Raw genomic sequence first — 26507 nt, 5'->3', positions numbered from 1 at the left:
TAGTCCCCTGCTGGGCCCCGCTGCCATGAACACATGGGGCAGACTGCCTTCTCCTGCAGCAGAACCTGCAGCTTCCCTGGGACTGAGACTGGGGCTCCGTGTATGTGTCTGATCAACTCAGCTTCAGGCTTGGGTTTGGCTGCCAGCCCCTCCCACTTCCTCCTCGGGCTCGAGACGCCCTGCCAGAAGAGGGGGAGGGAGTCGGGTGGGGAGTTAGAACCAGAGGGAATTCCTCTATGTCATGGGACACTGGACTTTGCCTTTACTCTCTCCAACAGAGGATGGTGTGACCAGGCACCTTATGGAAGCAGTGTAGATGCCAGTGAGAGTATCCTGTCTCCCTGGGATGCTAGAGTGGAGGATGCCCCAGGGGTACACTGGGAAACTCCCTTGGTTCCTTCTGGTCCTCTCTAAACTCTGGAGGCTCCTGGAGGACATTGCCATTGTCCCCAACCAACTAGAGTCCGGGACTTGGGTCGTCCATGTTTCCCCCCCTGTGCCAGGCTCCTAGCCCTGGCTCCCCTTGACCCTCCTCTTGAAGTATGGAAGAAAAAGTCTTCGGGGTCCCTGAAAGCGAGAACTTTGGTTTATATGCAAAGTATTGTTCCCTAGAATCGTCAAACATGAGGGGAGCCACAGGCTGGGGATGCAGGGCGACACTTCAGGACTTTACGTGCCTAAGATTTGACCTATTATTTCCCTGTACCACGTGGCTAAAGGGAAGGCCCAAACAGTGGCCGGTCCTCCGTGGCCACCTCTGCACTTGGTATAGATGTTGGTATGTTAGTACCCCTGGCAGGATAATCTCAAGAGACCGTCAGGATGAAACAGGCGGTGCAGTGGGTGGGCAGCGGAACTTGGGCATACCTAAGAAACTTCTAACTCATCTCTTCATTTATTGGTCATAATTTATTCTTGCAGCCGTACCTAATAGCCTCCAGTCACCCCCTCCCTGAAGGGGCAGGGCAAGGGGGGGTATCATTGTGCAATTAATATCAGGTGCTTCAGGCATGCTATTTGGAGAGGAGCCAAGGGTGGGAAAGAGGGAGGCCAGACAATAGGAGAACCAAGGAGTTCCTGACCTGGGTTTATTCCTGCTCTTCAGGGGCCAGGCTTGAACTTTCCACAATCAATAGCCTTGTCGCATTACTAGGGGTTGCCGCAAAGGAGCTGGGTGGGAGTGTGGGGGGAGAATTCATTAATGCTCTAAATCAGTTTAATGGGTAGCCTGGTCAGGGGAGAGGGAGGAGAGATGTGTGTTGGTTTTCCTCTGGTCAGATAAACGTCCTTTCCTCCCTTTCTCTTAGTGAAATCTGTTCTGTAAAGGTAATCGATGCCGTGACAGATTTTCTGTGCTCAGGCTCCCTCATATTGGTCTGGGAGGTAGACACAGGACTCCCACCCTGGAGGCCACCGAGGTGCCTCCAAGAAGAATTGCAATTCAGAAGATTTGCCACCTGTCCCGTTGGCATCACGGTGACGGGGTAATTGATTCATTTCCCTCTGAGGAAACAGATTATCAGGCCAGCAGCCCCGAGACCAGAGCTCAGCTTGGACAGGGTGGCCACTCTGAGCTCTCCACCGGTTTCCTCGCCCCCGCCAAGGCCAAAAGCTAAGGACCGAGATTGAGGTTTTCTTCCCTCAAATCTCGGCAGGTGGGAAGGTCAGCGCTCCAGGTGACAGTCTGAGAACTGTTCAGCTCGGGAGGCTGCAGAATATCTCTCCTGTTCATTTTGTTAAAGGCCTAGCTGCTTTCACTGGGCCAGAGGGCTACCCCTTTGGGAGCCTCCTACCCCATCCACATGGACGCAGAGAAGCAGCATGGCTCAGTGGAAAGAGCCTGGGCTTTGGAGTCAGAGGTCATGGGTTCAAATCCCGGCTCCGCCGTCAGCTGTGTGACTTTGGGCAAGTCACTTCACTTCTCTGGGCCTCAGTTACCTCATCTTTAAAATGGGGATGAAGACTGTGAGCCCCCAGTCGGACAACCTGATCACCTTGTAACCTCCCCAGCGCTTCGAACAGTGCTTTGCACATAGTAAGCGCTTAATAAATGCCATCATTATTATTATGGACAGAAGATATTATTATTATTACTATTATTGTTATTACTACTAATAATAAAGTATTTGTTAAGCCCTTACCATGTGTCAAGCACTGTAGATACAAGTGGGAAGCAGCTAGGCCTAGTAGAAAAAGCGTGGGAGTCAGAGGACTTGGGTTCTAGTCCCAGGTCTCCCGACTGCGTGCTGTGTGACCATGGTAACTTCTCTGTGCCTTAGTTTCATCAACTATAAAATGGGGATTAGATCCTACTCCTTCCTACTTAGACTGTGAGCCCCATGTGGGACAGGGACTGTTTCTAAGATGATAAACTTGTATCTGCTGCAGCACTTAGAACGGTAATTGACAAATACCATTAAAAGGGAAAGTTAAAAATAATAATAGTAATAATAATAATAATGGCATTTATTAAGCGCTTACTATGTGCAAAGCACTGTTCTAAGCGCTGAAGTTAATCAGGTCAGATATAGTTCCCCTCCCACAGGGGGTTCACAGTCTAAGTAGGAAGGAAACCAGGCATTGAACCTCGCATTTACATCCCGAGGTCACATAGCAGCCAAGTTGCACAGCCAGGAATAGAACCCAGGTCCTCAGACTCCCAGACTCCTGGTTTTTCCACTAGGCTGTGTTGCCAGAAGACCAAACTCTGAGTTGAATGTGAAAGCTCAGGGGAACAATGCTTCCCAGAGAAGCCTGTTTGATAGGGAGGGTCCGGGTGGGATACAGAGCAATTAAGTGAAGTGCTGGCCAAAATTACTCTCCATCACCCCAACAAGAAGAATCACTAGCGAGACGGACGGGTTTAAAATGAGAGCTCCTTGCACAAATCTGTCCCAGGTGACTAGTAAACTGGAGGCGAGTCCTGACCTCACCCTCCTTTTAATACTCTTGGAGCATTTTTTTGGAATATAAAAGGCAGCAATATATCAGAACCGTCTGCAAGCCTGAGTCCAGTGACTTTCCAGAGGATGCCGGCACCTGTATGCTTAGAGCAGGAGAGACCTCAGCTCATTGTCCCCTCCTGCCCTGGGGGAGAGTCTAAACTCTCAACTGAAACAGGACATTCACACCTAAATGTTCTTATTTCTGCCCCAGCGCTTAGATCAGTGCTTGACACAGTTAAGCACAAAACAGATACCACAGTTGCAACAACCTAAAGTGGACAGAAGCCATGTCTCCTGAATCCCCTGCAGTTTAAATGGCCGAAACTTTCCGTGCGCTGTTTTATTATTACAGACCTCTGTCTTTATGAAAAAAGTCCAGCTGAGATCAGGAAGCCGGGACAGGTGCCACATGTCACTAGAGGGTGGGAAGTGGAGGGAGTGGTTGACAAGGACCATCAAAAGCTGGATGTGTCTAAAACAGCAGGACCAGATTACATGCATCCTAAGGGTATTAAGAAAGGGATCGATGTTATTTCAGAAAGTTATTTCTGAGAATTCATTGATGTCAAAGTTAGTCCCTGGAGATTGGAAAAGGGCGGATGGGGAATCCAGCTTTACATATGGGTCGAAGGCAGGTACCAAAGGCAGGCTGGCCGGCCTTCTTAACTTCCATTACTAGGGAACGTACCCGAACAAATCATCAGTTTGCAAGCATTTGGAGAAGCTGGTGTTGCCAGGAAGCATCCACTGGGGCTTTGTGAAGAGCGGGTTGCATCAGACCAATGAAGCAGCGTGGCCTAGTGGGTAGAGCACGGGCCTGGGTGTCAGAAGGACCTGAGTTCTAATCCCGGCTCGTCCTCATGTCTGGTAAGTGACCTTGGGCAAGTCACTTAACTTCTCTGGGCCTCATATCCCTCATCTTTAAAGTGGGAATTAAGACTGTGAACCCCACGTGGGACAGGGACAGTGTCCAACCTGATAAACTTGTATCGGCCTCTGTGCTTAGGACAGTGCTTGGCATATAGTAAGCGCTTAAGAAGTACCATAATTATCATTAATTATTATTACCAATATGATTTCCTTCTCTGGTCCAGGACATAACATTCCCATCAGCAGACAGAGAGGGTGGTCCAGTGCTCAGCAGACCAGAGAGTCGCACCAACAAGGACGTGGTGTTATCAAATAATGTCTCACCAGGAGCCCGTCTGGATCTGATTCCCCATCTTTTATGGGCCACTTGGATGGATCGGGAGGTTGAAGGCATGCGTGTGAAATTTGCGGTCATTAGCACCTGCCTAGATGGGGCAGAATTCAAAGCATCCTTGACAAATTAGAAACGCAGTCACTGAGAAACAAAGATTATGGTGGTTGGGGCCGAGCGGCCCAGATCTGGACCGAAGAAAACTAATCACTTAGATACAAGGTCGGGGAATCCCAGCTTGGCATGATATAGACTGAACATGAGGAAGAGGATTTAGTTCACTGTGAAAGAGTTGAGTTAAATCTAAGGAAGAACTTCCTGGCTATCAGGGGAAGGAGATGTTGGAGTGGATGCTCCCACGGGGGCAAAAAAGGGCAACAGTGACCTAACTCAAATATGGCAGCAGTAGCAGCTACTACTACTACCTCTTCTGGCCCCCTGGGGAAGCAGCATGGCTCAGTGGAAAGAGCCTGGTCTTTGGAGTCAGAGGTCATGGGTTCAAATCCCGCCTCCGCCGCTTGTCAGCTGTGTGACTTTGGGCAAGTCCTTTAACTTCTCTGTGCCTCAGTGACCTCATCTGTCAAAATGGGGATTAAGATTGTGAGCCCCAGATGGGACAATCTGATCACCTTGTATTCTCCCCAGCACTTAGAACAGTGCTATGCACATAATAAGTGCTTAACAAATACCAAAATTATTATTATTATTATTTTGCGGGCCACAGATGGCGCTTCCTGGGGAAGCCAATGCCAAGTTTCATTCTTCTGCTCTTACCAGGGTGGGAAGTTGAGCAGAGTTGTTTGGGTTTTTTTCCTCCTTCTTCTTCATCTAAGAAGCATGATACCATTGGTGGATTGGGTCTGATGTGCTCCAGCCATTCAGAATTAACTGATGGATAGCACTTCCTTTGATGGCTCTTTTATAGTCCAGTGCAGCTGTATGAAAATCAACCACAAAGGGAGCTTAATTTTGTTTATCTTTAATTTTGGCTTTGTTTAACAGATGTTTTCCGGGTGCTATATTAGCTCGCTTAATTTGTTTCTTCTGTAATGTGAAGCAGATATCCTCAGTCAACAAACTGATTAGTAAGTGAATTCTTTAAAGGAAAGAAAGAAATCCGTGGCAGTGGGGCTGTTCTTTTTTAAAAACTATCAACTTCTTAGCCCTCCAGCTCTAGACTTCTGGGCGGCCTGGCCCCTGATGTGTCAGTTTGGGATTCTAGGCTGGGCAGTGTGGGAAGCGTCTATCAGGCGGGGATAGGATTTTCCATCTGAGCCCCAGATCCAGCACGGAACTAGAGCCTTGCCTTCTGGTGCAAGAGCCAAGCCAGAAGTGCCCGAGGGATAGTGGTGGGGGGAGAAGAGCCCCCCGGGACCCTGTTCTCCAGGAGAGAGCCCCGTGTGAAATTGTTTTCTTCCCTGCAGTGCTCGGAGTGGCAGGAGGGATGGGAGTGAGGGTGAATCCCCAGACTGGCAGCTTGCTAGGTTTGGACAAGCCCTGCAAAGAAGAATTGTTTCTCAGTGGATAGAGCACAGGCCTGGGTTCTAATCCCAGATCTGCCACTTAATAATAATAATAATAATGGCATTTGTTAAGCGCTTGCTATGTGCAAAGCACTGTTCTAAGCGCTGAGGGGGATACAAGGTGATTAGGTTGTCCTGCGTGGGGCTCACAGTCATCATCCCCATTTTACAGATGAACTGAGGCTCCGAGTAGTTAAATAACTTGCCCATGGTCACACAGCAGACGTGATGTAGCCGGGATTCGAACCCATGACCTCTGACTCCAAAGCCCATGCTCTTTCCACTGAGCCATGCTGCTTCTCTGCTGTGTCTGCTGTGTGACCTTAGGCAAGTCACTTACCTGCTCTGGGCCTCAGTTTCCTCATATATAAAATGAAGATTAAGACTGTGAGCCCCGTGTGGGACATGGACTGTGTCCAAACTGATTAGCTTGTATCTACCCCAGGACTTAGTACAGTGCCTGACACATAGCAAGTGCTTAACAAATTCCATTTAGAAAAAAATAAATGTCCCAGGGAGCTCAGGCTTTGAGAGTCTCCCATCCCTGAGCCCACACCCTCCAAAGAGAGCCCAGAGCTGGGGAACATGATGGGACCTTGGGGGATGCTGTAGTGTGGCCTGAAGCAGCGTGGCTTAGTGGAAAGAGCCCGGGCTTGGGAATCAGAGGTCATGGGTTCTAATCCCGGCTCTGCCACTTGTTAGCTGTGTGACTTTGGGCAAATCACTTCACTTCTCTGGGCCTCAGTTACCTCATCTGGAAAATGGGGATGAAGACTGCGAGCTCCCCGTGGGACAACCTGATCACCTTGTACCCTCCCCAGAGCTTAGAACAGTGCTTTGCACATAGTAAACACTTAACAAATGCTATCGTTATTATTATTAAAATGGAAGTTAAGACTGTGAGCCCCACGTGGGTACAATGCCTGGCACATAGTAATGCCTAACAAATGCCACAATTATCATTATTATGCACTGGGATAAATACAGTCCAATCAGATCTGACACAGTCCCAGTCCCACAGTCTAAGGGAGAAGGAGATAGCGTTTTTAATCCCCATTTCACGGGTATGGAAACTGAGGCACAGAGAAGTTTAGTGAGTTCGCAGTCACCCAAAGGCAAATTATAGGGCTGGGATTAGAACCCAGGCGTTCTGGCTCTCGGTCCACTGTTCTTTCCACTTTATAAACACAAATGTTGCTGAAGATTGGAATGAATCAATATGCAAAGACTGGAAGTGATTTTTTCCAAGTGTTTCTTCTGATCCCATTCCATTTGACCTCGCCTCCAACTGTGAGTCAGAGGTTCTGTGGGCCGAGAGGCTGCTCCTTGCCCTGCCTCCTGATAAGACCCTTCATCCTCCCTGGACAGGTGAGACTGCCCTCGTTCTCCATCTCTTTTTCTGGCCGGGCCGAAGAAATTCCTGCAGACCCCCTGTCTTCTCCTGCTCGCCTCCACCCTGAGGTGGGTCGAAACCAGTATCCCAGGAGAGGGGGTAATTAGTTGCTTTTAACAAAAGGGATCGGGGATGGCCCCATAAAACACACTGTCCATGTTAAGCAGGGAGCGCACCTTGCAGAGCCTGTGTCCTTGGGACCGGAGAACATTTAGAGAGGAGGGAAGCCGTGTGGCTGTAAATAACGGAAGTAATTATTCTGTTGTCGGTGCTAGCCAGGGGCTTAGGTTCCAGAAGGTAGGATTCTTTGAGCGGGGGAGCCTTTAAACTCTCTCAGCCCTTCTCTCCACCAGCCAGGAGGGAAGAGCAGAGGAAAATGTGCTTTTTGCTGTTCACAGCTGAAGCTAAGAAGGCACAAACAGTGTTCCATGTGTTGTATAAATTTCCCCATTATTATTCCACAGATTGAAAGATGTTCAGATGTACTGTCTTCCAGGTTTTAACGACGGGGAGCTAGGATTTTTAAGGCTGCCTCCATCTGCACCCAATTATAAAACAGCCATCAAAAAAAGCTATTTACTAGCTGTCAATTCAGAGCAACTTCAGAATGCAGACCCTCTACCCCACCCACCCACCCTGGTCTTCCCCCAGTCCCAGACTATGCCCGTGCATCCAGGCTGGGGGATGAGGGGGTCACATCAAACCCGCGTCCACCTTGCCTCTTTGTTCCAGGGATTGGCAGAGCCTAAATTGTCCTGATGGGACCCCATGGCCTGTGGCTCAACCCATTGGATCACCCTTCCCACCACTAGCCCTGTGTATAGTCATCCTTCATATTCAAAGAAGAGGCCTCCAACAGTGAAGTTCACTACGAGCACATGTGTGGCTTAAAAGGTCAACAATACTGGCCACATTAGGCATCCAGAAAGTTCCCTTGTTCTGCTTAAAGCTTGCATCACCTGTCGCTCTTTCCTCTTTTGCCTTCTTGTCTCTCATTTCATGTGAAGTTTTTGCTCAGAGAGCCACTCCCTTGATGGCGGTTCGCCAGGCCTGTCTGTCCTCAGTCAGGGACTCCCAGTTTTCAGCTGGGAGGAAGCATTAACTGAAAAACTCTTTATTTTACTGGGTCCCTAAAATGCTTCCTTTGCCCTCCATGCCATAACTTCCAGGGAAGGAGCGAGAGGAGGAGGACATGAGGTGGGGCTGCCACAGACGAGACTACTCTTCGCTCTGGCCAAGTGTCTTTCCTGGGACTCGGCCTCAGCGGAGGATGGTGGATTGGGACTCCCTGAATGGAGCCTGGTATCTTTTCTTCCGTCCTCCCATCTTCTCCCTCCTTGTACTCAGTCCCTGTCCCAGGATTGGCGTGACTGTGGCCAGTCCATACTGAACCAGGCCTGACTAAGGTAGCCATCTGTCCAGTCTTATACTGGACAATCCGCTTCGCAGCTGATATGACATCGAACGCTTTTATGTCTGGTATTTTCACTTTAAGCACACAGCTTCCATCCGCCTCTGCTCTTGCCACTGAGTTCCATGGCTCAGAAGCGGTGCCCATGAAGCAGCGTTGGCAAGTGGAAAGACTTCAGGATTGGGAGTAGGGAGACCTGGGTTCTGGCTCCACTATTTGCTAGCTGTGTGACCTTGGGCAAGTCACCTAACTTCTCTGGGCCTCCATTTCCTCTTCTATAAAATGGGGATTCAAAATCTGTTCTCTCTCCCCCGTAGGCTGTAATCCCCATGTGGGACAGGGGCTGTGTCTAACCTAATGATCTTATGGTTAGACATTATTATTAATGATCTTATATAATAATGATGGCATCTATTAAGCACTTACTATATGCAAAGCACTGTTCTAAGCGCTGGGAGGTTACAAGGTGATCAGGTTGTCCCACAGGGGGCTCACAGTCTTCACCCCCATTTTACAGATGAAGGAGCTGAGGCCCAGAGAAGTGAAGTGACTTTGCCAAAGTCACACAGCTGACAATTGGCAGAGCCGGGATTTGAACCCATGCCCTCTGACTCCAAAGCCCGGGCTCTTTCCACTGAGCCATGCTGCTTCTCTACTTCTCTTTTATCTACTCCAGCCCTATATGCTTGGCACATAGTAAGCACGTAAGAAATGCCATTGTTATTATCATCATCATTATTATTATTATAGAAATAATCATCATTATTATTAATGATAATAATAATAAAAACACAAAGTCTCTGGAGCAAGGGTGGGGAGAGGTCAGGGATTCCCCCATTGAAACACCTTGGGTTGGAGTGGATTTCTGCCAAGTGTTCAGTGTGATATAAGGTTACACTGTGGGGCCTGAGGTAGCACATGCAACATCACGTGTGTGCGGTTGTCAGTATTCTTTGGTGCCACGACTTGCCGCCTGGGGCCAACTTCACAGCTGGGGGAAGCAGGAGTGGGTGGGCTGTGCACAATTCATTGCATTCATGTGGTTGACTGGAAGGCTGAGACTCGTGGTCCCCTTGGACACCCAGGGATTTTTGCTTGGGTCAGGGGTCCCTCCCACCCCTAAAAATCCTCAAACAGTAAAAAACCCATGTCAGATCTGGACCCACTTCCTCTGATCCAGGTGTCCCGCAATCCAGGGAGGAGCAACATTCTTCGTAGTGTCTAAAGGCCATCCCTCCTGCTCATGGCAAATGAAGCCATTTCTCCAGTTGGGTCATCAGTGAAGATGGGTAAGAGCCAGCGGACCCCTTCCGCTGTGCCTGAAGGTAGAAGCCCATCCCTCCCCAACCTCCAGGGCTGCCTGCAGAGAAGGGCAACGGGCCCAGTCCTGGGCAAGTGCTGGCCGCCCAGGCAATGCGCCTGACTCCAGGGGTCTCTTCCCCATCCCCCGGGTGCATCTGCCCCCGTTAAAGCGGAGAACGTCCAGTGCAGGCCAGGGCCCGGGAAGGGTGAGACCCTGGTAGTGGTGACCAAACCCCTTCCCTTCCCCTCATATCTCCCCCCAACCCCCTCCCCTCAACTCCCTGGGACTGGACTCTCAGCCAGACCTGGGACATCCGACTCCCGCTTAACAGATTTATGGGTATCTTTTCTCATCTCTGGCTACCTTTAGGACAGCAAGGTTTTCGCTCTCTTTTTAAGACTCACATAACTCCGCTTCTCCTTTTTATGGTGCAACCTGCTAGCGGTGGTGGGCTGCCGCAGTATAATTAGCAGCCCCGACAGGTGGAAGGGATCGGGTGACCAGAGAATGAGGTTGCCAGCTCATCCCCCTGGAGCCCAGGGCCCCTGCTTGCCTCATCTGACCCCAGTGGGGTGGCCAGCAGGTTCCAAGTAACCAGACCAGTCCGAGCCAGGTTTAATAAACTGGAGGGCAGCTAGGCTACCCTTCCTAGAAAAGAAGGGGGGTTGTGGACAGGGGAGGGGTTTACCCCACACCCTTCCCTCCCTCCCCATCCCATCCCTCCCACTCTGTCTGTCCACTGCCTTAGTCCCAGTCTGCAGAACCAACAGGTGCTGGGGGTCTGTTTGGACTGCACTTGCCCCTCCCGTCCACCCATTGATCCCAGGGTTACGCTGGCAGGCCGGCTACTGCTGCTGCTGCTCGATTCATTGGCCCAACTGATCCTGGCCCAGGGCCCTAGAATTCCCTGTGTGCCACTCCCTTGCTCTCCACTATGCCATGGAGATGTCCCTTCTCCCTTGGGTCCTGATGGAAGATTGGGGGTTTAATGGTGGTGTGGAACTGCCCCGAGTCATCTGCCAGGCTCTAGGGGCCAGAGCTGTTCCCAAAGGCCTATGGGCAGGAAAGAGGGGCAGCAGTTCAGAAATGCCAGCCTGTCCTAGAGCCAAGAACAATGCGTTCCCAAGCCAGAGCTTCCCCTCCCCTGGGCCATGTGCGCTGTGATGTCAGCTGGCACCTTGCAAGCGAGGGGGTGGGCTTGGGCCGGGGGGACAAGAGACATTCCCCAGCCTCCACTTAAGTAAAAATAGCCCCTTGTGAGTTGTGGCTCTGAGCCCAGTCCAGCCACCCCTGTCAGCTGGACTCCATGAATGCAGAAATTTGGGGGGACGCAGCCCTTGCGGCGACTTCATCGGCTCCCTAAAACCAGACGGAAAGACTGGTAGAGAGCCAGCTGGGCCGGAGAGGCGTCCTGACCACAGCCTTCCAGGGTGCCCTTGCCTAAAGGGCACCAAAGCCGTCCCTAAATTCTGGCGCTGCCGTCTGCCCCAGGACTGTCCGCGGTTCCCTCAGTGGCCAGAGCCTTGTCTGTACTGGACACTTTTGGGGAGGGGTGGCGGGAGAAAACACAGTCTCAGTGCTCAGAGGGCTGACAGGCCAGTGGGAGGTATATGCTCTATGACAGGCATGTGAGAAGCAGCTTGGTATAGTGGCTAGAGCATGGGCCTAGGAGTTAGGAGATCATGGGTTCTAATCCTCACTCTGCCACCTGTCTGCTGTGTGACCGTGGACAAGTCACTTCACTTCTCTGTGCCTCAGTTACCTCATCTGTAAAATGGGGACTGAGACTCTGAGCCCCCCATGGGACAGGGACTGTGTCCAACCCGATTTGCTTGTATCCACCTCAGTGCTTAGTACAGTGCCTGGCACATAGTAAGCACTTAACAAATATCACAATTACTACAGAATAGAAACAGCCAGATGTGGCCAAGCAGACACACACACACACTCTCTCTCTCTCTCTCTCTCTCTCTCTCTCTCTCTCCACTCTTTTACAAAGGTACTAATGAGTTAACACAGTGATCTTCTAGACCGTAAGCCCATTGTTGGATAGGGACTGTCTCTACATGTTGCCAACTTGTACTTCCCAAGTGCTTAGTACAGTGCTCTGCACACAGTGCTCTGCACACAGTGCTCAATAAATATGAATGAATGAATGAATGAATCAGAGACAGGTGGGGTTAATCTTGGAAGGCTTCCTGGAGGTGCTGGAGGTTTAGAAGATATTTAAATAACTGGGGAAATGTTGTTTGTCGAGGCGGATTTGAGGGTTTTCCCCATAGAGAGAAGTTTAGATACCTTTCTGACCCTCTGGCCCACAATTGGGGAGCAAATTAGCAGGAAGCAGGTTCTGTTATGCTTTTGCTGACTGAAGTCCCTTCAGTTTTCCCAGGGTGCTGTGTTTTCCCCAGGAAATTTTATCCCGTGTGCCCTAGGGGAGGGAGGGGCCCAGAGTGGGTCTGGGCTAGGGTCCTTAGTGTGGGGCCCTGGCACATTAGGATCGGGAATCAGCCCTCCCTCACTCCTTCTGCCTAGGCTGTAATCTCGTTGTGGGCAGGGAACGTGACTACCAACTCTGTTACATTGCGCTCTCCAAAGCAGTTAGTACAGTGCTCTGCTCTGCACACACTAAGTGATAAATACCATTGATTGATTGATTGATTGAATTCTGGCTAGGGCTGAGGAGCCTCTCCGTCTGCTAGCAGGAAGCCCTTGGGGAAATGCAAGGGCTCAGCTCAGAGTGCTTTTTGGTTTTTTTGGCTCCTGGGCAGTTGAATGTTTGTCTCTTTCTCTTCCCCTCCCTTGTGTCTGTATCCAGCTCCGGCAAGAGGAAAATGGGTTCCTTTTTCTGGGCCCTGTTTGTTTGCCAGACCAGACTGGCTGCTCTTCCTCATCATCATCCTTCCTCCTCCCTAAACTCCCCTTCCTGTGAGTGCTAGAGGAAATGAGAGTGGGGGTGTTGACAGGTCCCCAGCTCCAGTTGAGGACACGTTGGCTAGTCGGCAGGACGGGAGGAATGACCGCTCCCCCCCTCCATCTCCCTGGGGCCTTCCAGGCCAGGATTCAACTCTCCAGAACCTATGGTGTCTGGCCTTCCTGTCAAACCCACTGGCCAGGACTAGCCTGTTCCCTCTCCCAGCTGCTTCCAGCAAGTCGAAGCCACAAGTGCCAGCCTCCTGTGGGATCCCTGGGGCAGAGACAACCTAGACTGACTGGCCCCACTCTCCCTTTTATTTCTGAATTGGAGGGAGGGCCGGGCGGGTGGATGTTGGTTTCTAGCTCCCAACCCACCCCCGTCGTGAGGGCCAAGTGCAACCCTAATGAGAAGGGGCTGTTGGCTGGTGTCTCAGGTGAGTTCCCTCCAGGCCCCACAACCAGTTCCCCTTGAAGTGGCGACCTGGACACCGGCTCTTTGATGCTGTCCCCGAGAGGTCATCAACTGAGCCACCGCTCCCTCTGAGTGGCCGGCCAGAGGGAGGCGTCTCCAGTGTGGCATTTACACAAGCTTAATCAGGTCGTTAAGCCGACACCCCATTAAACAGCCCCGGGAGGACACTTCACACTCGGGGAAGCCCAGCTCCAACCTCACTGACCGCTGACCGCTGCCCGGCCCAGATTCACACCACCCACTCTCCAACCCGCCAGCACCCTCCGTCATTGTGGTTTCTGTCCCTGTCTGGGTGAATGGATTGGTCAATCTGTGGTATTTATTCGGCACTTACTCTGTTCAGAACATTGTTCTAAGTGCTTGGGAAAGTACAATATGATGGAGTTGGTAAAGGCGATCCCTGCCAACAAGGGGCTTGTGGTCTAAAGGGGGAGACAGACAGTAAAATAGAGAAGCAGTCTGGCCTAGTGGATAGAGCATAGACTTGGAAGTCAGAAGGACCTGGGTTCTAGTCCAGGCTTTGCCACTTGTCTGCTTGGATAAGTCATTTAAACTTCTCTGTGCCTCAGTTACCTCATCTGTAAAATGGGAATTAAGACCGTGAGCCCCATGTGGCTAGAGAAATTTTCCTGGAGGAGGGGCTATATAGGCCCTGGGAGAAGAAAGGTGTCCCAGGCCCTGAATAAAGCTGGAAATTCATTCATTCATTCATTCAATCATATTTATTGAGTGCTTACTGTGTGCAGAGCACTGTACTAAGCGCTTGGGAAGTACAAGTTGGCAACATATAGAGACGGTCCCTACCCAACAGCGGGCTCACAGTCTAGAAGGAATTTTTCTAAGGCCTGGGTGAAGGTGGACACTGATACGATGAAGGAGATCGGGAGGCTGGTTTCTCAAGGTGAGTGGGAGGGCCGGGATGGGTGGAAGTAGAGGGAGGTGAGGTGGTAGAGAACTGTAGCTTCTAGCTCTAAGAATTTGGGCTCCCAAAGAGGGGGAAAGGACCAAGGAGTTCGGTCTGCTGGGGCAGAGCGATGATTTCCCATGTTCTAAAGCTTGTAACAGCACTGCATCACCCCAATTGCCTGCAACCTTTCTGTGCCCTCAGTGCAAGAAGAAGCACACCCTGTTGTGTCCAGACTTTGCCAAGAAGGGCAGCTGCCCAAGAGGCAGCAAGTGCAAGCTCCTGCACCGCCAACGGAAGCACCAGAGCCAGCAGCCCAGCCCCACGGACCCGCTGGACCCAAGCATCTCGCCAGCCCAGTGGAGGAGAGCCGAGAGCGACGGGGCAGAGTAAGGGGGCTGCGATGGGGACCCCAGAACTCTGGGCAGGCTCAATGTGGGGGGCCTGGAATAGCATGGAAAGAGAGGAGGAAAGTGGGTACTCAACTTCACCAACCTCCCAGCTTGCTGCTTTCTGGAAAGATTGGGCAGCCCTGAGAGTTGTCAGTGAGCCCTGACAACTGCCTCTCCCTAGGTCTCAGACCTTTTCTGTCTCTGCTGAGGCCTGAACCTGAGGAACTGGGTGGAAATTGTAGCAGTAGGGCTTTAGGTTAGATGTGAGGAAGACATTCCTTGCAGAAGTTCTCCCAAGCCCCACATCATGTCCCTGCCACCCTCCCTCCACCTCCCCGAGGGCAGTTCTGCGGGGCTCGTGAGCAGCAGTGTCGAGTTCAGGCCTGGGGGTGACCAGCAAAAGTGGTGGAAGGAATAGTGTGGTAGTTAGCACTGGGCTTTGGATCCGGACCCCAGCAATAGCTGTCAGGCCAGCCTGCTTTAGCGAACCATCATCTGGCCACGGGTCAGAGGAGGCTGACCCCTGCCATAGGGACTTGGCATTGTCTCTCCCCCATGACCCCTCGATTGGCTAGCAATAAACACGTTCTAAGACCCTTCCCCATCTCAGATCACAGTCCTGCTGCCTGCCTTTCCCATGGCCAGGGAGCAAGCTGGACCCCTCTTCCACCTGCTCAGGGTTCAAATCCCGGCTCCACCAATTGTCAGCTGTGTGACTTTGGGCAAGTCACTTCTCAGATGCCTCAGTGACCTCATCTGTAAAATGGGGATTAAGACTGTGAGCTTCCGGGGAACAACCTGATCACATTGCAACCTCCCCAGTGCTTAGAACAGTGCTTTGCACATAGTAAGCACTTAATAAATGCCATCATTATTATTATGACTTGAAGCTGGCTCCCCCAGAGTAAGCAGGGCTGGGGTTCCCCGCGCTGCTGGAACACGGGACCTAGGGATCGGCTGGAAGAACGAGGGGCGAGGGGATTAGATGGAGGGAGGATCGAACCAGCTGGGCGCCTCTGCCAGAAAGGTGCATCCTGGTTAATTGCCTCAGGGGGACTCAGCACAAAACGGGCCCTGGGAGCTCCCCACAGTCAGGTCTCTGTCCTGGATACCCTTGGGACTATTGATTACCCAATTGGAGTCGTCCCCCGTGGTGCTGGGAGAGAGAGAGAGAGAAACATTAACCCCTGGGGTGTCAGACCCCAACTAGGTCCAGGTGCTGGGAATTGGGCCCATTGCGGACACGGCACTCCTGTCACTGAGCGGCTCTGCCAAGAGCCAGCCCCTGCCGTGACAGCCCAGTTTGGTGATGGGGGTGGGGGGATGTGTGTGGCAGGACTCCTGGGTTACCTCCTCTGACCTTGGGCCCATCTCAACCCCTCTAGGGGCCTCAGTTTCTCTGCACACAGTAAGCGCTCAATAAATACGATTGATTGACCTCCGACTCCACAGCCCGGGCTCTTTCCACTGAGCCACGCTGCACATGGGGCTCACAGTCTTCATCCCCATTTTGCAGATGAGGGAACTGAGGCCCAGAGAAGTGAAGTGACTCACCTAAAGTCACACAGCTGACAAGTGGCGGAGCCGGGATTTGAACCCACGACCTCTGACTCCAAAGCCCCTGCGCCTTCCACTAAGCCACGCTGCTTCTCATGTACTGAGCACCCACCGTGTGCAGGGCACTGGGCTAAGCGCTCAGGAGGCCCAAGGCGGCCCTGCAACCTGTATATATGTATATCTGTTGGTACATATTTATTACCCTATTTATTTACTTATTTTATTTTGTTACTATGTTTTGTTTTGTTGGCCGTCTCCCCCTTCTAGACTGTGAGCCCGCTGTTGGGTAGGGGCCGGCTCTAGATGTTACCAACTTGGACTTCCTAAGCGCTTAGTACAGTGCTGTGCACACAGTAAGCGCTCAATAAATACAATTGAATGAATGAATGAATGAATGTTCCATCTCCTGGCCCAGCTGAGGGCCGGAAGGTAGAAACAGAACCTCCCATGAAGGAATGTCGGTTCCCTTAGCTCCTCCGTCTCCGGGGCTCTGCTTCTAGGCCCCAGCCTGGCCTCCTGTCCTGGCTCCAGGCTCCTCCTCCCTCAGTGCAGTGCAGCCTGGGGCCTGCGAGGGAAATCCCCATATCCGATTGCCAGTTGCCAGGCCCCTCGGCTTGCATAAAGGCAGGCCTGGTCCTCCCCGCTGGAAGCGACAGGGCCGGCCGAGCTCTGGGGAGCGGCGGGCTGGCAGCCCCACCGTATCCATCAGTGTCAGCAGCTTGTCACCCAAAACCACCAGGAGCATTTATAGCTGTCATCTGCGCAGAGGACTTCTTGCTTTTATTGATGCTTCTGATGCCCATTCGGGATGTTTTGGCAACTCCAGGAAATCCCCGGGGGAGAAATTCTGTCTCTATTTTTGGGTAGTGCAACTTAGGACGGGGGTGCCCTGGAGTCGGGGGAGAGGATGGTGGTGGGGAGAAGGAGGAGAGATGCCACTGGGGCAGGAGCCCCCACGATCAGCAGGGAGTTGTTCAAGCCCTAGACTTTCAGGGAAGGGAATTTAAAGCACAGGGGGCTTCTTTCCATCAGTCCCACAGTGACCCCCTTCTAGCCACCTTGGAGGCAGGAAGCAAAGTGACCTAGCCCTCTGGAGGCTTATTCTGACTGTATTTTAAATATCTTTGTTTGTTTCTCCTGTTAGAACATGAGCTCCAAGAGAGCTGGGAACGTGTCACTTGGTTTTCCTGTGCTTCCCAAGCACCTGGTACAATGAACCTCACCAACTGGGTGTTCAGTAAATAATAATAATGATGTTGGTATTTGTTAAGCGCTTACTATGTGCCGAGCACTGTTCTAAGTGCTGGGGGGGGGTTACAAGGTAATCAAGGTTGTTCCACATGGGGCTCAAAATCTTACAGATGCTACTGCTACTTCTACTGTCCTTCTTCCTCTGCCCCCACTGGGGCTTACTTAAAGCCTAGGTGTGCTCACCCATGTGGGAGTCCCTTGGGGAGACAGAGTCCCTGTTGTGTGGAAGGTGACTTCATGGGCTAGCCCGTAGAAGGAGGTTCCTGACTGGGAAGACAAAATGAAAGCCTCCTTTTTTAGTTTTTTTTTCCACGGTATTTGTTAAGCACTTACTGTATGCCAGGCACTGTTTTAAGTGCTGGGGTAGATATGAGGTAATGAGTTTGGACACAGTCCATGTCATACATAATAATAATAATAATAATAATAATAATAATGGCATTTGTTAAGCGCTTACTATGTGCAAAGCGCCATTCTAAGCGCTGGAGGGGGGGATACTAGGTGATCAGGTTGTCCCACATGGGGCTCAAAGTCTTAATCCCCATTTTACAGATGAGGGCACTGAGGGTCAGAGAAGTTAAGTGACTTGCCCAAGGTCACACAGCAGACGTGTGGTGGAGCCGGGATTAGAACCCACGACCTCTGACTCCCAAGCCTGTGCTCTTTCCGCTGAGCCACGCTGCTTCGTGGGGCTACATGGGGGTCACAGCTTTAATTTCCACTTTACAGATGAGGTAACTGAGGCACAGTGAATTGAACTGACTTGATCAAGGTCACCCAGCAGACAAGTGGTAGAGCCAGGATTAGCGCTTAGAGCTCCCTAGCCACGCTGCTTCTCGTGGAAGTTCCTTCCACTTCCAAGATGGCAGAAACCTCATTTGTCTGGGATAATTAGAGGCAGCCTTTTCAGAAGTAGGGGATGGGCCACATTGAAAGCCATAGCTCTGTTGAGATTCCGGGTTTTAGAGATACTGTCCCCTCTCCAGTGCCTCTCCAGTCCTCCTGAGGAGGGGCTCTTTCTTGCCCCCGTTCTTCAACCCGCCTCCCAGGACCCTGAAGGGAGAGCCAGCCACTCACTTCTCTCTCCCTGGGGCCGAGAGGGCAGCCTTGGAAGCCCGCTCCATCCTTGTACGGTTACAGAGGGCAGTCCGCCCACCTCCTGCCCTAGTTACCCCAGCTGACGGCTGACAGAATCAGCTTGGAATGACCTCCAGCCCCAGCCCGAAGTGTGAAGAGCCACTTGCTTGCTTCTTTTAGGTAGGAATGTGGCCGGGGCAGGAAAGGGAGCCAGCAAGGGGCAGAGCGAGGCCCAGGCCAGGCTCTGTCCGCCGGGCTCTGTCTGGCTGGGTTTCTCACGAGCCTGGAGCCTGGCTCCCTTCCCCCACTTTCTGAACCCGGCCTTCCTAGGAGTCCCTTTGGTGGGAAGAGAGCAGAGGGTCATAATAATATCATCATCATCAATGGTATTTATTGAGCGCTTACTATGTGCAGAGCACTGTACTAAGTGCTTGGGAAGTACAAATTGGCAACAAAAAGAGACAGTCCCTACCCAACAGTGGGCTCACAGTCTAAAATAATAATGATGGTATTTGTTAAGCACTTACTACGTGCAAAGCACTGTTCTAAGCGCTGGTAGAGGGAACCAGAGAGGAAGGTGCTAAATTCCCTTTGCTACTGCTAGAAGAGGCTGCTTCATTGCTGCTGTCCATGATGTTGTCACCCCATTTCTCCAGGGCCTCCTAGGTCACCCCAAGCACTTAATCCTGTTGTGTGCCGCCCGCATTTTACATTTAAGGGAGGAAGGAGGGAGTGGGGCACCCCACACTCTAATGACGGAGCCTGCACCAAACTTCCGACCACCTCCAGTATGTGGGCAAGAGGCCTCGTTGCTTCACGGGAACCGGTTGGCCAGCCGAGGGTGACAGCTCATGGCCACCAGCCGCATCCTCGGTCTGTGCCCCGAGTCGGCCTGCCTCGGCAAGTTGAGCCCAGTGGGGAGCTGGGGGACTTCTTAGAAGGGGCCAGTAAAGGCTGGACTTGGTTGGGGCCACTCTCCAGCGTGGGTGCCAAATGATTGGAAATTCCCACGGGGAAAGTCTCCAGGGATGGGGTGGGGAGTGAGTGAGGCATCACTGTTTTTTTTTAATGGCATTTGTTAGGCACTTACTATGTGTCAGCTCACCTCAGTATCCTCCCCCTCCTTCCTCTCCCCCTCCCCATCCCCCCCGCCCTACCTCCTTCCCCTCCTCACAGCACCAGTATATATGTTTGTACAGATGTATTGCTGTATTTATTTTACTTGTACATATTTACTATTCTATTTATTTTGTTAATATGTTTTGTTTTGTTGTCTGTCTCCCCCTTCTAGACTCTGAGCCCGTTGTTGGGTAGGGACCGTCTCTATATGTTGCCAAATTGTACTTCTCAAGCGCTTAGTACAGTGCTCTGCACACAGTAAGTGCTCAATAAATATGATTGAATGAATGTCAGGCACTGTACTAAGCTCTGAGGTGAATATAAGCTAATCGGGTAGGACACAGTCCATGTCCATGTCTTAATCCCCATTAATCCCCATTTTACAGATGGAGAAGCAGCACGGCCTAGAGGTGAGAGCACGGACCCGGGAATCAGAAGGACCTGGGTTCTAATCCCAGCTTCCCCACTTGTCTGCTTTGTGAACTTGGACAAGTCACTTCAGTTGCCTCATCTGTAAAATGGGGTTTAAGACTGTGAGCCCCATTGGGGACATGGACTGTGTCCAACCTGATTACTTGTATCTACGCTAGTGCTTAGAACAGTGCCTGGCACATCGTAAACACTTAACAAATACCATAAAAACAAAAACAAAGACGAGGTAACTGAGGCACAGAGAGGTTAAGAGACTTGCCCAAGGTCACCTAGCAGACAAGTGGCAGAGCTGGAATTAGAACCCAGGTCCTTCTGACTCCCAGCCCCATCATCATCATCATCATCAATCGTATTTATTGAGCGCTTACTATGTGCAGAGCACTGTACTAAGCGCTTGGGAAGTACAAATTGGCAACATATAGAGACAGTCCCTACCCAACAGTGGGCTCACAGTCTAAAAGGGGGAGACAGAGAACAAAACCAAACATACTAACAAAATAAAATAAATAGAATAGATGTGTACAAATAAATTAAATAAATAAATAGAGTTAAAAAAATATGTACAAACATATATACATATATACAGGTGCTGTGGGGAAGGGAGGGAGGTAAGATGGGGGGATGGAGAGGGGGAGAGGATAGAGCCCCATGCTCTATCCATTAGACCACACTACTTCTCAAGCTTGTACATACTTACTATTCTATTTTTTTTGTTAATGATGTACATCTAGCTTTATTTCTATTTATTCTGACGACTTGACACCTGTCCACATAATAATAATAATAATAATGGCATTTATTAAGCGCTTACTATGTGCAAAGCACTGTTCTAAGCACTTGGGAGGTTACAAGGTGATCAGGTTGTCCCACTTGAGGCTCACAGTCTTCATCCCCATTTTCCAGATGAGGGAACTGAGGCACCGAGAAGTTAAGTGACATGCCCAAAGTCACACAGCGGACATGTGGCGGAGCCAGAATTTGAACCCATGACCTCTGATTCCAAAGCCCGGGCTCTTTCCACTAAGCCACGCTGCACATGTTTTGTTTTGTTGTCTGTCTCCCCCGCTTCTAGACTGTGAGCCCGTTGTTGGGTAGGGACCGTCTCTATATGTTGCCAACTTGTACTTCCCAAGTGCTTAGTCCAGTTACACAGTGAGCGCTCAATAAATACAATTGAATGAATGAATGAATGAATGAAACCAGACTTCCCCTAGCTCAGCATAAGGCCCATAGACTGAGTTGGGTTTCCCGGAATGGATGCGTGCCTGTGTTGCCCGAAGGGTTCTCCCTGAGCCCCCTGCTCCTCACACCCCAGAGTTCCCCTTACCTCTTCCCGTTGATCCCTGCAGGAGGCAGCCGGCCCCACCATGCTGTGCCCTGGACACCCCAGGGCCCTCCTCCCCGGACAAGAAAGAGCCGTCTCAGACTGACTCAGAAGCCCCGGGCTCCAGCACCCTCCAGAAGCTGCCATCCTTCATCTCCCTCCAGTCCCCGGCCAACTCTCGGAGCCGGGCCCCCGTCAGAGCCAAAGGAGAGCAGATGGGCGAGGATACAGGTACCTCAAGCAGGCCGGGCCCGTCTCCTCCTGCCCTCCCCTCCCTCCCGCCCCCCGGGGATTGCCCAGAAAGGCCTAGAGGCTCTCAACTGTGTTGCTTTGGGGGTGGGGGGAGGGATGGGGAGAAGTAGAGAGCGCTCTGCCCTGTGTTGTGAGATCTGGGGGACCATTTGGAATGAGCTGGGGGGGGGTCACAGAGAGAGGGAACCCCCCTGTCCGTGAGTACATCCTTCCTGCGGCGCCTTCCTCCCTGCTCTTTCTCCCCCTCCTCACACTGTCCTTTGCTCTTCCTCTTTTGCTCAGATTCTGGCCCCCCACCCCTTCCCCCTTCCCCACGGCTCCCTTACCTGGCCCCACAGAACAGACTGTGTGTGTGGACTTCCATGTTGATGTTGTGTGGGGGCCAGATGCCCGTTAGGGACCAGGCCGGAGCCTGTAAAACTTGTTTTGCCTGTGACTTGAGCTGCAATTAGAGTGAGTCTCCAGAGGTGAAAGCCAAGTTATGTAACGTAAGACAGTAGGCTCCAGGGCCCATCTAACCAGGCCCCTACTGAGAGACAAATGACTCCCTCAATTTCACAGCCCCAGCGCTTAGTACAGTGCTCTGCACACAGTAAGTGCTCAGTAAATACGATTGATGATGATGATGATGGTCTCTGGGTCCGTCAGCCACCCCGACAGCCAGCCCGCTCCCGAGACCCCCTCACGACCACCGCCATTTCTAGGAACACAGCCTCCATCATCAGCCCCAGGCGCAGTGGAAACCCGCCAGGGAATGGTCCCCTGGTCCAGGTTTCAAAGTGACTGACCGCACATCACATCACACAGAACCAGGACTTGAATTTGGGCGTCCTAATCCCCAGCCCTCCGTACTCCCCGTCGTCCCCATTGTGTTCCAGCTGACCGTGTGACTCACAGGAGGTTGAAAGCAGCGCTGTAAGCAGCACGAGAAGCACCGTGGCTCAGCGTGGCTCAGTGGAAGGAGCCCGGGCTTGGGAGTCAGAGGTCATGGGTTCTAGTCCCGGCTCCACCCCTTGTCTGCTCTGCGACCTTGGGCAAGTTACTTAACTTCTCTGTGCCTCCGTTCCTTCATCTGCAAAATGGGGATTAAGACTGTGAGCCCCATGTGGGTCAACCTGATTACCTTGTATCTAAGTGCTTAGAGCAGTGCTTGGCACATAGCACTTAACAAATACCATCATTATTGTTATTATTCATTCATTCATTCAATCATATTTATTGAGTACTTACTGTGTGCAGAACACTGTACTAAGCGCTTGGGAAGTATTGTAAGGAGGGATATGTGTAGGGGCATGGGTGCATGCAGAGGGGCCTGGGGTTGGCACATGCAGACAGGCCTCCTTGGGGAGGAAATGCATTTTGGGGACTCGGAGGAAGAGACCAACTCAAAGGCTGGCAGCCAGAGAAGCGTTATCCGGGCTGACCCATCAGCTGCCTCCCGTATGCAGGAGGCCAAGGGGCTGTAACCTGGTGAAAAGGCCTGGCACACAACATCACCCAGCTTGGCTTCCCAGGGAAATGCTTCTACAGCTTTGATTTCTACTCTGCCAGCGGGCCGTGACTGTGCTCTGGTCTGCCCCCTCTTTTCCTGCTCCACGGCCCCTAAAACACCTCCCCTGGGCTTGACAGAGTGGGAACCTGGCACTGCCAGGCAAGATGGGCGGACAGTGCGGAGTATTTTTCCCAGGTCTCTAAAGTGAAATGGAAAGGGTATTGCCTGGGACTGGACCTCACTGGGAACTATGACTGTCTGGGAACAGGAAGCCTACCTGGCTCTCTTGGGCCCAATTTAGTGTCTGCCTCCTGCCAAAAAGAAGGGAGTAGAAATTGGAACTACAAGCCCCCTGGGACCCTGAACTGGATTCAGGTAGGGAAGAAGTGGGTGGAGCCTGAAGATCCTGGATCTCTGGGCTATAATGGGCGCAAGCTTCGAGGCGGACAGTCAGCCTGGCCCCACACTTGACCATCCCTGGAGCTGGACTCCAGAGACAGAGAGAGCTTCTTGGGTCTGCTCTCCCATCAGGCCTGGCCTCAGGCTCCCTGCAGCCCACAAGAGCTTAGTGATGGAGCACCAAGACATCCCTGTTGAAGCCAAATCCATCCTCCCTCCCTCCTTCCCTCCCTCCCTCCCTCCCTTCCTTCCTTCCTTCCTTCCTTCCTCCCTCCCTCCCTCCCTTCCTCCCTTCCTCCGCTCCTCCCCTCCCCTTCCTTCCCTCCCTCCCCACCCCTTCCTTCCCTCCCTCCCAAGAGCACGGGCTTGGGAGTCAGAGGACGTGGGTTCTAAACCCACCTCCGCCACTTTTCTGCTGTGTGACCTTGGGCAAGTCATTTCACTACCCTATGCCTCAGTTCCCTCATCTGGAAAATGGGGATTAAGACTATGAGCCCCACGTGGGACAACCTGATTACCTTATATCTTAGAACAGTGCTTGGCACATAGTAAGTGCTTAACAAATACCATAATTATTATTATTATTCCTTCCTCCCTGTCTCTCCCCCTCCCTGACTCCCTGTCTCTCTCCCTTCTTGTCTCTCTCTGTCTCTCAGGGCTAAGGGATGGGGCTGGGGTGGTTTCCAGTTGTTCTGCCAGGGGACACAGTGTTAAAAATCAGCCAGCCCCCTGCCAATTTTCTGATCAATTAGCAAGGCCGTTATTTCCTGGGAACACGTCCCCGACTCTGTGCAAATGGCTCGCGCCACGCAGAGCCCTGCTGCGCTGGGGGACGGGCCTCATTAGGCAAAGATCACACAAGCGGCACTGGGTGTGTGTGAGCCAGTGTGGAGGGGGAAGGAGCGAGGCAGCTTCTTGGACGGGACCACCCCGGTCCAGCCCGGCCCGAGGGCCGCTCCGTGGTGGGGAGGAAGGGAAGCGTGGGAGCGATGCACGCGAATGGGAACGTCCCGGACGTTCAGGGCCGGGAAGAGGCTGGCCCTGTCAGTCTTGGGCTCTTTCCCGCTCACCTTGATTTGCTCTTCCCAAGCAGGGGAGGGAGAGCATGGGCAGAGCGGGGCCCGGCTCTCCCCTGGACGTGGGAGCAGGTAATGGGCTTCTCCATATTTCACCTTCCCATTAAACCGCCCGCGCGGCAGCTAACCGTCCGCCCCACGGTAATTGTAACCGAGCGCACCAATGCAAACCATTCCAATCGAGTGCTAATTTAATTAGAAAGCACCCATTTTAGTTAATTTGTTCGAGAAGATCACTGGAAACTCCTGGAGAGAACAGCTGCTCCCCTCTCCCCCGATGAACATTCAGGGCTTTGTAAATGGCTCCACTCAGCCTTGTTTAGGAGAGAAAAGAGGATTTTATAGCTGCAAACGACCCTTTCTGTAAACATTTTACAGCTCTCTGCACGTTTGAGTGACGATAAACCCCTAGCAACTCGGCGGGCTGCGAATTTGCGACCATACGGCTATCATTTTATTGTCATATTTCACGGTCGTAACGTTAATGGAAGATGCTCGCTACAGCCTTTTTTAACAGCTCCGCTGAGCACGCTCAAACACTTTCGCTTTGGAAAATTCATTGAGAGGGGCAGCCGCGTCTCTTTTTGTTTACGGCCCCCACTTCGTGAAGGATAACTTTCTTAAACCGCCCGTCAGGCCCCGCCCCCCCACGCCGGGCTTCCCAGCAGAGGACTCGGCTCCGCTCCGCAGCCGCCCGCCCGTCGAGGCCCCAGGATAATAATGATAATATTAATAATAATTTGTGGTATTTGTGAAGCGCTTGTTATATGCCGAGCACTGTACTAAACGCAGGAGTAGGTACAAAATAACCAGTCTGTCACAGTCCCTGACCCACGTGGCGCTCACAGTCCAACGGTGAGGAAGAACGGGTATTGAATCCTCATTTCACAGATGAGGAAACCGGGACCTAGAGAAGTCAAGTGACTTGCCCACGGTCACCCAGCAGGTAAATGGCAGAGGCTGGATTCGAACCCAGAGCAGAGTTGACGGCCTGTCCACTCCAGGGGTTCCCTCTCTCCTACAGCAAGAGCTGGGCCACAATAGTGGGCCTGGACAGCACTGAGAACGCCCTGGTAGACTGCGAACCTGGGGGCCAGCCCAGTCCAAACCGTGCACGTTCCCCTTACAAGTGCCTTGCAGTAGGACGGAGTGAGGAGAGACTGAACAGAGCAGTGGTTACTGCTGACTCAGCTGCCTTCAGCCAGGAGACCTCAGAGCAGCCTGGGAGAGATCCCTGCAGGCACTCCCTGCTACCTGTTTGGGGGGAAACACTGAGGCCAGGGTCTTTTTTCTGCTGGGCCTCTTAGGGGTTGTCTGCCAGCCCCATTCAGGCCCCTTCCCACCTGTCCGCACCACAGTAGGGAGAGTACAGTATTATGGGAGAAGCAGCGTGGCTCAGTGGAAAGAGCACAGGGTTTGGAGTCAGAGGTCATGGGTTCAAATCGTGGCTCTGCCAACTGTCAGCTGTGTGACTTTGGGCAAGTCACCAAACTTCTCTGTGCCTCAGTTACCTTATCTGGAAAATGGGGATTAAGACTGTGAGCCCCCGGTGGGACAACCTGGTCACCTTGTAACCCATCCAGTGCTTAGAACAGTGCTTTGCACATAGTAAGCGCTTAATAAATATCATCATCATCATTGTGGGAGAAGCAGTGTGGCTCAGTGGAAAGAGCACAGGTCATGGGTTCAAATCCTAGCTCCGCTGTCAGCTGTGTGACTTTGGGCAAGTCACTTCACTTCTCTGGGCCTCAGTTCCCTCATCTGTAAAATGAGGATTAAAAGTGTGAGCCCCCCGGGGGACAACCTGATCGCCTTGTAACCTCCCTAGCACGTAGAACAGTGCTTTGCACATAGTAAGTGCTTAATAAATGCCATTATTATTATTCTCTGTCCCCTCTTGGAGGGTGGGGTTTAATCAGCTCTGGCCAGATGTGGAAAGGGCCACAGTACATCAGAAGCAGCTGCCCTCCGAGCTGGGGTGTCAGGTGGCCATCTCCACTGCCCGATGTACCCACCAATCTTTTAGACTGTGAGCCCCGTGTTGGGTAGGGACTGTCTCTATATGTTG

At 52.0% G+C, this 26507-nt stretch overlaps 1 protein-coding gene across 1 annotated transcript in view; it reads left to right on the top strand.

The window, feature by feature from the left end:
* Window positions 1–26507, top strand: part of ZC3H3 (zinc finger CCCH-type containing 3) — a 287300-nt gene that overhangs the window by 244551 nt on the left and 16242 nt on the right. Inside the window, exons 10-11 of the mRNA XM_038760531.1 lie at window positions 14273–14457; window positions 21246–21451. Of these exons, the coding sequence (XP_038616459.1) occupies window positions 14273–14457; window positions 21246–21451 (391 nt within the window). The remainder of the gene's footprint in view (window positions 1–14272; window positions 14458–21245; window positions 21452–26507) is intronic.

Source organism: Tachyglossus aculeatus, chromosome 18 (assembly GCF_015852505.1).
Source record: "Tachyglossus aculeatus isolate mTacAcu1 chromosome 18, mTacAcu1.pri, whole genome shotgun sequence".
In the NCBI taxonomy this organism is placed as follows: domain Eukaryota; kingdom Metazoa; phylum Chordata; class Mammalia; order Monotremata; family Tachyglossidae; genus Tachyglossus; species Tachyglossus aculeatus.
This window is presented reverse-complemented; position numbering and strand designations above follow the sequence as displayed.